The 17431-nt window shown below is 41.7% G+C and overlaps 1 protein-coding gene across 5 annotated transcripts in view; it reads left to right on the top strand.

Annotated features, from left to right (window-relative positions):
- The window catches only part of LOC310988837 (extracellular sulfatase Sulf-2-like), a gene marked incomplete at its 3' end in the record, with an annotated part of 106831 nt that overhangs the window by 71175 nt on the left and 18225 nt on the right, over positions 1-17431 (top strand). For 4 of the 5 annotated variants that reach the window (XM_083975608.1, XM_083975607.1, XM_083975609.1 and 1 more), the window contains 9 exons: positions 775-895; positions 2667-2785; positions 2929-3080; positions 4039-4208; positions 8350-8500; positions 8648-8747; positions 9950-10025; positions 10518-10646; positions 16619-16675. In XM_083975608.1, coding sequence (XP_083831734.1) covers positions 775-895; positions 2667-2785; positions 2929-3080; positions 4039-4208; positions 8350-8500; positions 8648-8747; positions 9950-10025; positions 10518-10646; positions 16619-16675 — 1075 coding nt within the window. Of the gene's footprint in view, positions 1-774; positions 896-2666; positions 2786-2928; positions 3081-4038; positions 4209-8349; positions 8501-8647; positions 8748-9949; positions 10026-10517; positions 10647-16618; positions 16680-17431 lie in introns of those variants that run through there. The other variant, XM_083975611.1, reaches the window with a different exon arrangement.

The raw sequence follows: 17431 nt of genomic DNA, 5'->3' as shown, positions 1-17431 counted from the left end.
ATATTGGTTGTTGTTACTCTTACAGGGAATTTAGGGACCGTTACAATTAAACTAAGGAGCCAGATGAAACTGAAATAGTCAAGGAAAATCCTTTAGAATAAACCTGGATGAAAAATAGAGCTCAGTGATTGGTCGTTTCTGTCTTGTAGCTGATTGGTCCACTGAATTTGCTGCTGCTTATCGTTGGTTTAAAACTCACCAAAACGTATAAGAAGTTATTAAAAACATATACAAACCCTTGTGTACCTAGTCATAATTGCTGCTCTCTGATTGGTCAATATTGGAGGGAATAAGTTAAAGGAATAGTTCACTCAAAATTGAAATTTCAATTATCTACTCACCCTCATGTGGACTAAGGGCTGGGAGAAGTTTCAGAGTCCTCCGTGGCTTCTCTGAGTTACAGGGGGTCTCAGCGTAGCAGTGCATGTCCATATAACGGTTGCAAATGGATACCAACTGTCTTCGGTAACAAAAAGACACACCAAAAAACATCCAGATACCTCCATGCTGCTCGTATGTAATGTCCGTCTTGTATTGAAGCCCAGAAATGCGAAATTGTTCAGAAAAAAATTAAATAAGTCTATGTATATTTCAAGCTTGTTTGTAACGGAAGCTCCTCTTCCTGGTCGGTCCAAATCTCGCCCTTAGTCGACATGAGGGTGAGTAGATAATGAGGGCAATTTGATTTTTGGGTGAACTATCCTTTTAAGAACAGAGCAGGTTGTGCACGGTTTACAGTGTGTGTGTGCTGACAGTGTCTCTCTCTCTCTGTAGGTTCGATGCAGGCCATGAATAAAACTCGCCGTATCATGGAGGAGGGCGGGACTTCTTTCTCCAATGCCTTTGTGACCACGCCCATGTGCTGTCCGTCACGTTCCAGCATGCTCACGGGGAAGTAGGTCCCGGATTTTTATTGATACTTTATTCATTCAGGAAGTTGGATTGAAACAGAGATCTCATTTTCAAGTAAGACCAGAGTACAGTAGATAAAAAAAATAATGAAATAACTGTCAAAATAAATACAATTTCAAGATGGCTGCCAATTCTGGACTGGACAGTTTTTGCAGTGTGTGTTTTAGATTATGAAGACGTCAGAATCACAACTCATGCTGAGCTTTTTTGTGCAGCTCCACAATTCAGCTTAAAGGGATATTTCAACATTTTGGCAAATTCTCCTATTGCCATAATCCCTATGGTCTTAGCAGTAGGTTCATTACCTTTAATTGTAGGTGTAAGCTGTTTTTCGATCGGCGGGGCAGAGACGTGAGCTGTGTGGTATTTCCGGGCTTTCCGTCATCAAACTCATCAAATACACAATCCAACAACTCCAAAACGCTCTGGTGGACAAGTTGTGACCTGAACATTCACCACGCTATGAGTTATTTTCGAGGTAAATACGTAACCAGAACTACATTCCAGACTTCAAAAGCGAAAGTAGTTCGGAGTATTTGCTTCATGTGTCATAATGTTACATAATTATACGTTATTATTTCATAGCATGGTGAATGTGCAGGTCACAACTTGAGTTGTTGGATTGTGTATTTAGTTTGAAGAAATGCCATGCGCCTCCGTTGCGTTAGCTGAGCAGCTCACGTCTCTGCCCCACTGATCTAATAACAGCTTGCACCGACAATTAAAAGTAATGCATTTACTGCTATGACTACAGGGATTATGGCAATAAGAGAATTTGCCAAAATGTTGAAATATCCCTTTAAAGAACAATATATTTTGATTATTATAAACATACTAGATTAAAATTGTTTCATTGAAATCAATGCTAACCCTGAATTGAATCTTTTCTATACTACGGTTAAACACCTAAATTATTCAGATGAACAAAATAATGGATGAACTTAGTGCAAAAAATACAATTTCTCTGCCAGAAATGGCGGCCATCTTGAGTTTTCAAGTGGCTCTTGTGTTTTATCAAAAGAGTAACACTCTTATGAGGATCAGTGGCAGGTTTTGTACTGAAATGGCGGCTCTAATAATAGAAACAATCCTGTTGCATCAAGGGAAATGTAAGCTCAAGTCCTCTCTTGGAGTTTGACTCAAACCTGGTGCAGAGATGGCTCATCTCCTGAAGCATCTGTCAGGAGTCAGTGTAACTGCTTGATGTGCGATGATGCACTGTGTGGACTCCTCCAGCAGAGCAGGTTTACAGGTGATTCACAGGACTTAGACAGTATGATGCAGCTGCTGAACAACAGATCATCACTGGAGTCCAAGATAACAACAACCGTTCAGTCTCTGACTTGCTGATCTGATTTAGAGATATCAGAAAAGAACAGAACAGAATTGTCCAGAAGCCAAATATCATCTCTTCAGCTCACAAACTGCTGCACACGTGTAACACAACAGCAGCAGCTGATCTGAGCCGTTAATCTGCCGTCACTACAGGACTCGGATGAGTTGCTTCCCTTCTTCCCGACGTTCTGTGAACGCAGCATGAAAGTCAGGACGTCTCATTCTCTGCCTCATCAATTTTCAGCAGATTTACTTTTTCAATTTCTCTCTGGCAAATGTGATCCCAATTTTATGCACAAAATAAAAAATTAATGAAGCAAAATTTAACAACAGGTAATTAAAAAGATAATTTTTTTTTTTTTTAAACCACCGCCGCCCACTGACACCAGCATGGAGACTAAACTCTCTCTGTTCTCCAGATACGTCCACAACCACAACACCTACACCAACAATGAGAACTGTTCCTCGATGTCATGGCAACGGCAGCACGAGCCGCGGACCTTCGGGGTCTACCTCAACAACACTGGATACAGGACAGGTAGAGCAGCATGGATACACACACACACACACACACCACACACACACACACACACACGGAGAGCCTTACTGATACTGATTGTCCTGTCCCACCTCTTTCTATGTGTGTGTGTGTGTGTGTGTGTTTGTCTCTCCCGTCTCCAGCCTTCTTCGGGAAGTACCTGAATGAGTATAACGGCTCGTACATCCCGCCTGGGTGGAGGGAGTGGCTCGGTCTGGTGAAGAACAGCCGCTTCTACAACTACACAATGAGTCGCAACGGAGTCCGAGAAAAACACGGAGCGCAGTACCCACAGGTGGACACACACACACACACACACACACACACACACACACACACACACACACACACACACACACACATTCTGGTTTTATGGTTTTATCATAATGACGGATGCTGGTCCTCTGTCATATTGTTTCACTGCAGCGTCCTCTCATAAAGGTCAAATAAAGACAGAGTTTCTATTAATATGCATCATTTTAAATGATGACAGAACATGCAAAACATAAATGTCAAATAAATAGAAATAAACTAATTAAAAAAATACATCACAAGCCAGTTTATCCCATGAGACCTGAGAGAAAGAAACACAAGTGTAACAAGTTAGTCATAAATGTGTTCCTTATTTTAGACAATTTAGAGCAACATGAAGAAAATCTTGACCCCTGCAGTTAAGCAGATGTTGATGCTGAGTTAACATATTCTTGCTGTGTTGTTTAGGAAAAAATATGAACATGTTTTCTTTGCATTATTATTATTATTCAAGGTCTGAAAAGACTTGATATTTTTGTTATTTAGACTAGTTTAGTCATTTTCATCCAATAAAAGCTCTAAATGATAATATTTTTGTTTTATTTTATTTTCAATTTATAAATATATATATATATAAATATATATATATATACATACCGTATATATATGCATATATATGCATTATTATTATTATTCAAGGTCTGAAAAGACTTTGAGTAAGACGATATTTTTGTTATTTAGACTAGTTAGTCATTAGCCAATAAAGCTCTAAATGACAATTTTTTTTTTTTCAATTTTGGGAGAAATGTTGTCGGTAGTTGATAGAATAAAACAAAAACAAAAAAATTTAATTTTACTCAAACACATACCTATAAATAGTAAAACCAGAGAAACTGATCATTTTGGGAGTGGTCTCTTCATTTTTTCCAGAGCTGTATATATATATAATGTGTCGCAAATGGGATGAAAAGTACTAATGAATGTGTGCTGTGCGTTTCCAGGACTACCTGACCGACCTGATCACAGCCGAGTCCATCCGCTACTTCCGCTCCTCCAAGCGGGTTTATCCTCACCGGCCGGTCATGATGGTGCTGAGCCACGCCGCTCCGCATGGGCCTGAAGACTCGGCTCCGCAGTACAGCACGGCCTTCCCTAATGCATCGCAGCACATGTAGGCCTACACACACACACACACACACACACTCACACAATAAGCCTAAACCACACTGTAATCCATCTGAACAATAGAGCAGCTCTGTTCTGCACTGCAGGATAAATCCTAAAGCAACACGACTAAAATGACACAATCCCCCTAATATCTGTGTGTGTGTGTGTGTGTGTGTGTGTGTGTGTGTGTGTGTGTGTGTGTGTGTGTGTGTGTGTGTGTGTGTGTGTGTGTGTGTGTGTGTGTGTGTGTGTGTGTGTGTGTGTGTGTGTGTGTGTGTGTGTGTGTGTGTGTGTGTGTGTGTGTGTGTGTTCAGTAGTTATTTCTTATTGAACTTAATGTTTTTCAAAATGGGCAGTTACATCCTCTGAATCCTCGGGCTTGACACGTAGTTTGACAGCCAGTGAGTGGATGGAGACAAAACAGAGACGTCGCCACGGTGACAGCCGCTCTTCTGCCTCCCAGTCGAATCTTTTTCATCCAGCAGATGCCTGAGGAAGCGTCAGCCGGACTCCCACTGTCAGGAGACCATATAAATCCTGTTTAAGCTCACCAGGCTTTTTTTGTGAAGGTTTTTTCTTCTTTTTTTTTCTATTTCAGTAGCAGAAAAAGCGGCGAACAGACAGTAATCCCTCGACTCTGAAGAGAATAATGAGACAAAGTCAGTCCACACTAAAAGGCTGACACACCGCCATCATCAACATCTGACGGCTCCGAGTTGATTCGCATTATTCGCTCGGCAACAAAACACAGACGCAGCGAGGCTGTTAGAGAAACTTCATCAGAAACTTCACTCTGAGTCGACAAAACTTTTCTGTTCATGTGCAGACAAGAGAGGGAAAATGATGATGTCACCAGATTTGAGAAGGGCGGGAAGACGATTATCTTGATCAATATTGAGATCCTGATTATTTATTGTGATTATTGATTGATTTCAGGTTAGATGTTTTTACCCTATTTGGAGAAATTCCCTCCAGGTTTTAAAAGAGGAACTATGCAGGAAATTGTAGCTTAAAGGGATAGTTCACCCAAAATTCTAATTTCACTCATTATCTACTCACCCTCATGTCAACTAAGAGCTGTGAGAATTTTCAGAGTCCTCCGTTCCTTCTCTGAGTTACGGGGGGGTCCGCGCAGCAGTATTTGTCCATATAATGGTTGTGAATGGATACCAACTTTCTTCGTCCAAAAAGACACACCAAAAAAACATCCAAATACCTCCATACTGCTCGTCTGTAATGTCCCTCTTGTATTGAAGCCCCAACATGAGAAATTGTTCCAAAAAAATTTAAATAAGTCTATATTTTAAGCTTGTTTGTCTGCTCTTCCTGTGTCAGTGCAAATCTCTCGTGATTTGCACTGACCGGCGGAACAATTTCTCATGTCGGGGCTTCAATACAAGACATTACAGGACATTACAGACGAGCAGTATGGAGGTATTTGGATGTTTTTTGGTGTGTCTTTTTGGACGAAGAAAGTTGGTATCCATTGACAACCATTATATGGACAAATACTGCTGCGCGGACACCCCCGTAACTCAGAGAAGGAACGGAGGACTCTGAAACTTCTCACAGCTCTTAGTCGACATGAGGGTGAGTAGATAATGAGTGAAATTTGAATTTTGGGTGAACTATCCCTTAAACTCTGCTACATTTAACAGCGATGGAGTAATTGTGATGGAGTTGACTGTGGAGATTGTGAGTATGTCTGTATTTTTTTTATTTTTTTAAAGGTGCAAATCAGCTCAGCACCACACACAATGTCTGCTGTTACTGAGGACACACAGGCACCAATAAAATAAGTCTGATAAAAGATCATGAATATATGTCCTAAAAATTATAATAAGTTCTCAAAGATGAGTAAAAAGTGAGTGTGAGTGAATCTGTTAGCTGCAGCACTCACACCTCCGCTCCAAGTGTGTCTGGACGAGCTCCAGGAAGCGGATTAGACCAGGACCTGGTTGCTGTGAGGTGACGGTGCAGCAGCTCGTTGCTCTGGTCCATATGCAGCCTGTTTACACGCTTTTACTCTCTGGCAGCCGAGCGCGGCTCCGCCCGTCCGCTGTTCAGCTGTCGCACCGAGTGAAGGCTTCCGGGCCTGATGGAGCCGACGTGATGTTCTCTCCGCTCTGAGTGGAGCAGCTCATGCAGATGTTTACAGAGGTGCGAGCATGAGGAGGAAGCTGCAGAGCCGAGCGCCGAGCGCCGAGCGGACGTTAAGGTTATTTCTGTCCCAACACAGAGATTTAATTATGTAGCTGCAGCAGGGAGGAGGTGAGAGGACAGGAGTAAATGAGTTGGCTGATGGAACTCATTCATTATCTACACACTCCACACTGCAACGGCAGCGTCTGTGTGTGTGTGGGGGGGGGGCATGTATGGAGTAATGGCAGCAGATGCTCCTGTTCATTAATTACACACACACACACTGCAACACTGCTGCTGTAGGTATAGACCAGACCAGAGCAGAGATCAATAATTATTCTCTTAACTAATTAATCAGATCACATTTTTCATGGAATGATAAATAGTTCTGTTTGTAATCTCTGTGTGTGTGTGTGTGTGTGTGTGTGTGTGTGTGTGTGTGTGTGTGTGTGTGTGTGTGTGTGTGTGTGTGTGTGTGTGTGTGTGTGTGTGTGTGTGTGTGTGTGTGTGTGTGTGTGTGTGTGTGTGTGTGTGTGTGTGTGTGTGTGTGTGTGTGTGTGTGAAAAATGTAGATTATATTTTCATTCACAGAACTCCGAGGAGTTAATTGGGTTTAATCTCTCTGTTTACAAATTGGGAAAAAATAATAACACTCAAAATAATTGATTATCAAAATGACTGCTAATTATTATTCTATCAGTCATCTGACTGTTGCCATGACGCTGTTTGGGGCTAATTAAAAGCTCTTATTTTAGTTGAGTTTATTTATTTGCACAGAGGTTACAAGAGGATAAGTGTGAGTTTGTATGTGGCTCATCCAAACTCCTCCTCCAAGACAGAAAAGAAACAAAAGTTTAAAAAAATGTCACATCAAATTTGGCCCAAATGTTTACTGAGATTTTGGAGGCCACCACTTTTCTTTTTCTTTTTTTCCGCCTATAAATCACAGATTCATTCAATAATTACAACACAATTTCACTCAAGTTAGCTGCAGTTCACCTCCACTGTCACACTGTGATAATGACTTCAAAGTTGCCGTCTGGCATAAACACTCTATGCGGTTGTTTAGGGCCACAGCCGTTAGGTGGGGGGCCACATGATCAGAAAGGTACCGGGGTTCATTCAAGTCATTTAAACATCCTGAGGTCTGCACGCACGCTATGAGCTTTATATGTAATGTGAAGTCAATATTCAGCTTCTTTTATCTCACATTTGAGACATTTGGTGAAAATAGAATGGCAGAATGACAACATTTGTGCTCAAAAAGCAATCTTACAAAATTTCATTTTAGACTTGTTTTCTACACTTATCTATTGCTGTATTCATATCCTATTTCAAGCACCAGAACAGTTCATTCTCATGACTGAAGGTGTGTTTTCACAAGGGATTTGATTTTTTTTTCAAAAAGCAGACCTAAAGTTTCCAGAATTTGGCCTAAATTATTTCTTTATACAGTGTTCTAGGACAAACTGGCCTCAGTGTGCTTACAGCAGAGGTTCTAATATTTAGACATAAAACACTTGAGTACTGTATTGTTACATCTGCAAGTATCTTAAAAAGATCAATTAAAGAAAATATGTAAAAGTCGAGAAAATGGCCTCAAACCTCAGAGGGCATAAACATGTCTGTATTCAGTTTTAACCAGTGATTTGGTGTTTGCGCTTAGAGCTTAGAGAGGCCCTGGTTGCCGTCAATTCTCAACATTTTATGTTTTGAAAAAGTGTCGATTGGAAGTAAAACAATGAGATGAATGAAACTAATTGAAAACTCTAAATGGTTTTCATCCACCGTAAAAGTTTTATTGGAGAAAGATAGCGAAGGAAGCCGGTCTGAGCGGTTCCACCTAGAAGTGGTGGAGGAGAACGCTGCAGCAGATGGAGCAGATGGCTGAAAGATGTGAACAGGCTGATCTGTCTGTTCTATTTCTATCAGAGCACAGTCGACGTTTCAAAAACAACCTGCAGACATGACTCTTGTATCTCTCCCCCCTCCCGCCCCTCCAGCACTCCCAGTTATAACTACGCTCCCAACCCAGACAAGCACTGGATCATGCGCTACACCGGCGCCATGAGGCCCATCCACATGGAGTTCACCAACATGCTGCAGAGGAAACGGCTGCAGACGCTGCTGTCTGTGGACGACAGCGTGGAGAAGGTGGAGCATGCACACACACACACACACACACACACACACACACACACACACACACAGACACACACACACACACACACACACACACACACACACCTGTTCTGTACAGTATAGATCTCTATCTCAACCCCCCTTCTGTGTGTGTCTCAGCTGTACAACATGCTGGTGGAGACGGGCGAACTGGAAAACACCTACATCATCTACACGTCTGATCACGGCTACCACATCGGACAGTTTGGCCTGGTCAAAGGTACCAGATACAGAACATATGATGATACTGTACAGTTCTTTTCAGTTGCTAACAAGCTTTGGTCGAAAATGAAGTCACATTTTCAAAACTCTTAAAGGGACATTGTGTAACTTCTCCTGTTATCTATTCACGAAAATAGATTATTTCATTCAAAAGTCTGTTTTTCATTAACCCCCATCAACAAAGTGAAGTGTTCCTTTCAGCTCTGAATGAGCCGTTCATATCATTCATATCTACATGGAGCGGGTAAGCTCGGTGCTGGCTGCCATGTGGTGTCTCCATGTTTTTACGTTCAGTGGCAGCGTGACGGTAGCCAGGCTAGCGCCGCCTACTGGTTCCGGCAAATTTCATTTGCCTCAACAATGTAGTCAGGACACTAGCAATGCGTTTCGGTTTGCTCCGTCCGCCAGAGCGGACGGACCAATCAGCGAACAGACGGGTAAGTGAAGGCGATGACGTTGAACTCAAGCGCTCAAGATTAACCTATGAGCTTAACCGGTGTATAGCACACGTGACCACCAAGCAGCAGCGATTAGTTGAAGCAAATGTAAGCAACCGCCTCCCGGAAGCAAACGAATCCCTATGGCTCGTGTTCAGACGCTATATGAAATGTAATGAAGTAAGCGGCTGATGCATCAGGCTAGCGTGACGGTAGGAAACCACGGAAACTCAGCAGAGACACCGGAGCTGTCGGCTCAGGTCGAGGTGGCGTCTGTGAAAAGTCACCGCGGTAACGCAGTGAGGAGGAATGGAGCGTTACACTGATGCTGCATTCACCTGCAGTCGGGCAAACGGCCGTCGGTAACAAACCAGATCATTTTAGTCACAGAAGTCCAGAGAAAGCCGGTAAAACATGGGTCAGGTCAACAATACGACATCGCCATGACAACATATTGTCACGTGTATTGTTTTGCCTCGTGCTGACGGACCACTTGTTTACATAGAGGCTTGTTTATGCCGTTACGTGCAGCGGCTGTTGTCCGTCTGCCGTCTGCCCAATTTCACGTGAATGCAGCATGAAAAATACGATTAAGTTGCTTGTGATCTACAACCGCACCACTAGATGGGAGTAATTCTTACACAATGTACCTTTAAGAGTTTTGAAAAAGCAATACTTGTTAGCAATTGAACAAAACTGTAATAACAACAGATCTGAAGCGTTATGGTGATGACAATTAACTTGTGTGTGTGTGTGTGTCCAGGTAAATCCATGCCGTACGAGTTCGACATCCGGGTCCCGTTCTACATCAGAGGCCCTAACGTGGAGCAAGGCAGCATGTAAGCTCACACACCAACATGAAATTCATTTAAAACCCTCTCTCCATCAAGCACCAACAGGGACTCGGTGTGTGTTTTTGTGTGTGTGTGTGTGTGTGTGTTTGTCTCCGGTAAAGTAGATTACAACAGTCAGAGCCGTTGCACGAGGCGATCATGAGTTCCCACAGAGCCGTGTGTTGCTACACTGCACGCTTTATCAAAATATGAAATATTTAACACCCACTTTTCACAGTAAAGTTGAGTGTGAACCTGCTGCCAAACACCTGCTCTAACAGCCACACACACTCTCCACACGCAGAGCTTTAATTCACTAATTCACTTTAAAACGGCTTCTGCTGTAATAAACTACAATTATCTCCTGTGTGTTTGTGGTGTGTGTTTCTTCTCACACAGTTCAGAGACTCAAAAATAATGAACCATGAGGCCAGTCGGAGCTGTTGTTATAAAGTCTTGTTTATTTTGTGTGTGTTTGTGTGTGTGCGTGTGTCTCAGTAACCCTCACATCGTGCTGAACATTGATCTGGCTCCGACCATCCTGGACATCGCCGGCCTTGACACTCCTCCAGATATGGACGGGAAGTCGATTCTGCCTCTACTGGACACTGACAAACCTGCCAACAGGTACACACACACACACACACACACACACATTCATACAAACTGATGTAGCCTGAAAGTTTTTAAGTTTTAGTCAAACATTTAGAAAAAAGTTCCCTCCCTTCAGTTTGTCTAACTTTGCCAAACTATCCGTTGCACATCTACCATAATAATCCATAGTTTCAACTACACGTCTTTGATTTCAGAAAGAGGCTCAAGTAGCTTTCTGTTGTTCTGCTGAAATGACAACAAACTGTCCTTGGCTCATTTCATCTGTCAGCATTTATTTATCTCTCCAACTGCTGCTGGGAGGGAAACTGTGGATGATTGACGTCACTTATGTATTCTTTAGCATGGAAAGAATTAGACAACTTCATGAATAAATGGGGAAGGTATATATATATATATATATATATATATATATATATATATATATATATATATATATATATATATATATATATATATATATACATACATAGATATTTGGACAGTTTTGTCTTTTCTGTTGTTTGATTTATTTCATCGTTCTTCAGTTGCTTCTCAAACTTGATGTCAGTAGCATTACTTTTGGTTCAAATGGAGTCCTACAGAGGGAAAAGACCAAAAAGACAGCTTCTATGTAACACAATTAGAAGAGTTGACTTTGTTAGAGCAAAGGCTTTAAAGGAAGTATGACAGGAAGTGGAGGAAGTTGGGCGGGTTACCGTGGCTCCACAGTGTCAGTGATTGATGGGATGGGCTGACAGAATGATGGACTGTAACATGGGAGACTACTGTTCATTTCCTGTTCCTGTTGGCAAGTCAGAGTCATGACAACATCATTACAACAATGTTCCTCAAACATCATCTTTAAAGGAGACATATTCTGCCCCTTTTCCACAAATTAAAATAGTTCCCAGGTGTCTTAAAGACATGTCTGTGACATGCTTCGGTCAAAATCCCCCAAGGATCAAACATCACAGCTCTTTTCATCCTCTCAGAACAGCCCTGTTCAGAACGGCTGCTTGCCCCACCGCTTCTACTGGAACCAGGTAGGGGTGGAGTTATGCAAATTTGAAAGCTAGTTACATCACTGGAAGACAACTGAGGGAACAGCTTGTAAAACTTTAAAGCTAGTTGCTACATCAGTGAACTGTTCTCGTTTTTGTGAGAAAACCAATATCGCAGATTCAAATACCAGTAATGGCCCGGGCGTAATTGAACAGGCTTTTACTGAATGAGGTCGTAACCCCGACGACTTTTAGAGCACAGGCGCATATTTGTACGCAGGCGATTATTATTTGGTAATATAGCCTATGGGTAATTAAATTTCTATTTTAAAGGGATAGTTCACCCAAAATTGAAATTTCATCAGAAATTTCTCATTATCTACTCACCCTCATGTGGACTAAGGGCTGGGAGAAGTTTCAGAGTCCTCCGTGGCTTCTCTGAGTTACAGGGGGTCTCGGCGTAGCAGTGCATGTCCATATAACGGTTGCAAATGGATACCAACTGTCTTCATAACAAAAAGACACACCAAAAAACATCCAAATACCTCCATGCTGCTCGTATGTAATGTCCGTCTTGTATTGAAGCCTCGAAATGCGAAATTGTCCCGAAAAAAATTAAAGAAGTCTATATTTCAAGCTTGTTTGTAGCGGAAGCTTCTCGAAGCTCCTCTTCCCGGTTCGTCAAATTTGGATGAACTGGGAAGAGGAACTTCTGCTATAAACAAGCTTGAAAAATAGACTTATTTAATTTTTTTCGGGACAGTTTCGCATTTCAGGGCTTCATTACAAGACGGACATTACATACGAGCAGCATGGAGGTATTTGGATGTTTTTTGATGTGTCTTTTTGTTACGAAGACAGTTGGTATCCATTTGCAACCGTTATATGGACATGCACTGCTACGCCGAGACCCCCTGTAACTCAGAGAAGCCACGGAGGACTCTGAAACTTCTCCCAGCCCTTAGTCCACATGAGGGTGAGCAGATAATGAGTGAAATTTGAATTTTGGGTGAACTATCCCTTCAATTTGTAACAGAGTAGGGGGTCCCTGCTCCACCAGTTTGGGGGTCCTGGGTCCTTGGCCTGAAAAACATTGAAGACCCCTGTTCTCCATAAGAAGAAGGCTGTGGTGGACTTAATGATACTTGGCTCGTTCATTTCCTTGTGAGGGGTTTGGGGTGAGTTTTGTTGCATTACTCAGGTAAAGGAGGGGCCAGAGTCAACATTGACATGATAAGCAGCTTGTTGAAGACAAAGGTCAGAGGAGAGAGGAGGCTCAGTGAAGCAAACAGGAAGCAGCAGCCGTATGGAAATCACCTGGCTGCACCCGCCTCATTTAAACACCTGGGTGCGCCACAGCTCACAAACACAAAGAGCCATCTGCTTGGCCTAAGGGGATACAAGTTTTCTATTAATATTCATTACCATCAAAGTGTCGGCAAAGGTAAAGGTCATGAAGTCAGAGCAAACGGGATAACGATGTCACACCAGGACACAGTCAAAGGGAAAGTTGTTTAATATCTCTGTGAGATGTTTCTAAAGAGTGATGTCTTCAGCAGCAACCAGTCAGCCACTGACAGAGGAGGGAGAAACATTCAGTTGACAAGTATTATTTAACTCAGATGCCCCAATCATCTCAATTAGTGCCTTTCGACATGAAGGTGCAGCAGCTCTAGTTCCATCTGGATGTCATTTATCCACAAGCTCATTCTCTCAGTCACTACACAGACTCATGACTGTAGATTAGAGTCAGAATGAAGATCCACTGGTGAATGGAAAGCTGGTGTTGTAGTTCTTGAGACTGGTCTTTTCGACCACATTTTCAAGGTCTTGGTCTTGTCTCGGTCTCGGGTCGAGCTGGACTCGGGATTTTTTCTCCAAACCAGTCAAGACCACAGCTGCAGTGACATCTTTCTTTTTTAACCACAGATGTTTCTCTGTGACTCACTCACTTTGGTTTGTGTAATGTCTTCAATAACTTTAATATAATTAAATTGTTCTACAAAAGTATAGCCTAACTATCTGAATAACTTGGTTGCACTAGTTTCAAAAGTGGGAAACTTCAGCAGGTTCTGTGCTGTATTCTGTTCAATTAAATATGGTTCAGATTTTATATATATAAATGTAAATATCAAGCCACATGATTTTTATGAGTACTGGCACTGAATACAGTAATGGTCTTGAAAATGGTCTCATATTGGTTTGGTCTCGGTCTTGGACTTGGTCTCGCTCCCCCTTGTTCTTGGTCTTGACTCCCTCAACCCCCTCAAAGTCTTGGTCTTGGTCTGCTCTGGTCTCGGTCTTGACTCGGTCTCTGTGGTCTTGACTACGCTAATGAAATCTTGGTCTTCCAGCTCTGATGGCTCTTCACCACAACGGTCGGGTACAACACCAGCTTTGATGTTGACGCCCTGATCCGTCTGATCACGCTCCACAAACAAAAGAGGCAACTAAAATGGAATTGTTATAACAAAATCATCATTATGACAAACTGACAAAGATGAACATAAATCTGATACCAAGACATATAAATGTCTACTTGTCAACTAAAACTAGATGAAGTTTAGTCAACCAGCTTAGTCATGATTCTGGACCTTCAGTTGAAGTTTTTTTTAAGACTATTGACCTTTGGACTAACAACTGACAAAGTTCCTAACACTGAGGAAGCTAAGTTTCTGCAAATTATAAAAAGTTATATAAAAAACACCTTTCACTCCAGATACAACATCTGTGTGGCTGACAGTGTCAGAAAATAGACTAAATGACCAGATATTGAGGAAAAAGACGCTGATGTTTTCAGCAGGTTCAGAGATGAAGAACCTCAGGTTAAGGATGGAATCAATTTCCCCCAACAGTTGAACTCTGTAATGCTGTCGAGTCTTTGTGAACAAAGGTCTCATGCTGTTCCGACGTCTTTGTCCTCTCGAGGGTGTTTCATCTAGCCCATTTCTTTAGGCTCCTCTCACATTTAAACTCAAACACAAACTCTACAAAGCCGTCTCTTTCTACAAACCCCAAATAAACTTACAGTGTCTGAGCTCTGAGCTGAAGTCTGAAGCCTCTCTCAGGAGGATCCCTGCGTCCCGGCTGTTTGAACATGTGTGAATCGACTGCTCGTTCTCTCAAGTGCGGCGAGGGATTGAACGGCATCTGTTCTGCTGAAGTACAGAGGAATTCTTCTTCACGGGGAACAGAGACAGAAGCTGAAGGACTGATTAAACCAAGCCCACATTTATTCAGAATAAGGACCAGAGAGGACAGAGGGCTGATTCAGTGCTGAAAAAAACATGTGGATCAGATATGGACTGAAGAGTCCTGCACCAGGACAACAGCAGCTCTGCACATGATTCTTTTAGAGGGAGCTGAGACTTTGAACCTGCAGCAGCCTGAACGCACCACCACCTCTCTCTCCACCTGGTGGGATGTGGATGTGCAGACTGCCACACTGCCCTACAAAGGCAAAGTGCAGTATCTGCATTTTTTCAACTTTTTTTTGACCAATCAAAAGTGTGGCATATTCTCTTCGATCTGGTAGAATTTGATATTGGTGCAGCTAACATTTCCAGAGTTATTGGGCTTTTTATTTTGCTGTCCATCCAAAAAAGCACTGTGAAACCAAGGCAAAGGAAAAAACATGCTTATGTATTTTTCCTCTTGTCAGTCAAAGCCAGTTATTATTGTCAGTGAAAACACCTTTGTGGATTGAGGATGACAAAAGACCACAGACCCACATCTGATAGGACTGTTGCTTTTAGATGTTTTATCACAGAAAGGATTCAAATCTGTGACAACAATAGTCAAATAGTCACTGTGTCACAAATGGGTAGAATTATAGCGAAAATAATTTATTCCCCTTCTTGCTTGGTTCCCCCTTTAACCAGCTCTGGAGGGTTTTGGACCTAAATCTGATTTAATGCATTAGTAATGACTGTGTGAAAGCTGCATAATCAAGGCTTCAGTAATATTTCTGTTAATATTTATGAACCAATAAGTGATTTTTTGTTTTGTTTTGTTTGTTTGATAAAAATAAAAAATGACGGTGTATTATTGCTACGTGGTGCATTTCTGAATCAAACGTTGTCAGATTAAACTGTTGATGAACCATTAATAATGATTATATAATTTTCATGCAAAAATGTTATCGTCATTTGACTCAGGTTCTCAGAGTTTTAAGAATGACATGTCTGACATGATAGAAACCTGGAGGTTTGGGAAATTTTAAGATGTCACCTTGTTTTATAGTCTGAACTTTTAATCATTTAAATAAAAAGATAAACGGCAGATTCATCAATTGAAAACATTGGTCCATTGCAGCCTTGATCTTGTGTGATAAATAATTAAAATAACCAAAATACGACTCAGCACGGACAAAAAAAGGAAATGACAGCGTCTCTTGTCTCTCCACTACGAGCCAAACCTCAGACGAAAACATACACATGATGTTACCTTAATTTTTCTTTTCATTGTGTGTAAATCTTTGTTGCACTCAGTACTCCAGCTCTGTGTGTGTTTCCATGACATGACAGAAAGCCTATTCTGCTTTGTAGAAAAAGATGAGTGGAAAAGCTCCTGTGGTCGACTCCACTGTTCCTCCGACTGCTGCTGTTTTAGCTGCGGCAGGAAAATCAAAATATTATCCCTGAAAGTTTAAGTCACAAACATCCCAGAATAGAAACCAGATGGAGACAGTCATTAAGAGAGGCAGTGTGTAATGAATATAATATAGATGTGTGTATTTTCTTTTTTTTTTAACCGAAGTGACCTGTGTATCTGCGGTAGGAAGAGAAGCCTCTTCATCATTCAGCTCATTTAACTCTAAAATTAAACAGCTTCATTTCCTGTTGTGTTCCTGGAGTGGGATTCTAAAAAAGAAAAAGGACAAATAAATAAATAAATAAAATAAAGAGAGGTTTGATGCAGGGGGAGCTGAGAGCAGAGTTGTTTGTTCGTATGAAAATGAAATAAAGAATAATGTCTGAACTCTGCTGTTTTCTTCTTCTTCAGGTTCCAAGTAAACAAGAAACCAAAGGTGTGGAGAGACTCGTTTCTGGTGGAGAGAGGGTAAATACTCCAGCTGCTACACTCCTATACCTCTCTAGTGTTACTCATATTAACTAACTGACTGTTAATAAAGCCGGTGCTTTACTGTCGTGCACATTAATGGGATAGTTCAACATTTTGGCAAATTGGCCCATTGCCATAATCCCTATAGTCTTAGTAGTAGGTCGTTTCCTTTATTTGTCGGTGAAAGCTGTTTTTAGAACGGCGGAGCAGAACCGTGAGCTGCTCAGAGCTACGCTACGGAGGCTAATGGGATTTCTTGGTTTCCCTCATCAAATACACAATCCAACAACTCCAAAACGCTCTGGTGGACAAGTTGTGACCTGCACATTCACCACGCTATGAGATAATAACGGAGCGTTACGAGAGTTGTTTGATGAGGAAAACCAAGAAATCCCATGAGCCTCCGTAGCTCTGAGCAGCTCATGGCTCAGCTCGGCTGTTCTAAAAATAGCTTGCACCGACAAATAAAGGTAATGAACCTACTGCTATGACTATAGGGATTATGGCAATGGCCCAATTTGCCAAACTGTTGAACTATCCCTTTAAAATAAAACTTCTCAGTCAATCAGGGGCCGACATAAATCAAACCTTTGGTCTTGGACCTCCTCACCTCTCTGTACTGTAATCCATTAACCAATTTCTGTCTGTTTGCTTTTTAATGGCAGCATTTTTTTTCATTTGTTTGCAGAACTAGAAGAAAAAACTAACGATGTGTCTCCACTCCAGACCTCACATTAATTCGTCTGTGGTGTG

This window comes from Trachurus trachurus (genome assembly GCF_905171665.1).
Source record: "Trachurus trachurus genome assembly, chromosome: 7".
In the NCBI taxonomy this organism is placed as follows: domain Eukaryota; kingdom Metazoa; phylum Chordata; class Actinopteri; order Carangiformes; family Carangidae; genus Trachurus; species Trachurus trachurus.
Note: the sequence above shows the minus strand (reverse complement) of the source record. Positions and strands in the feature narration are given on the sequence as shown.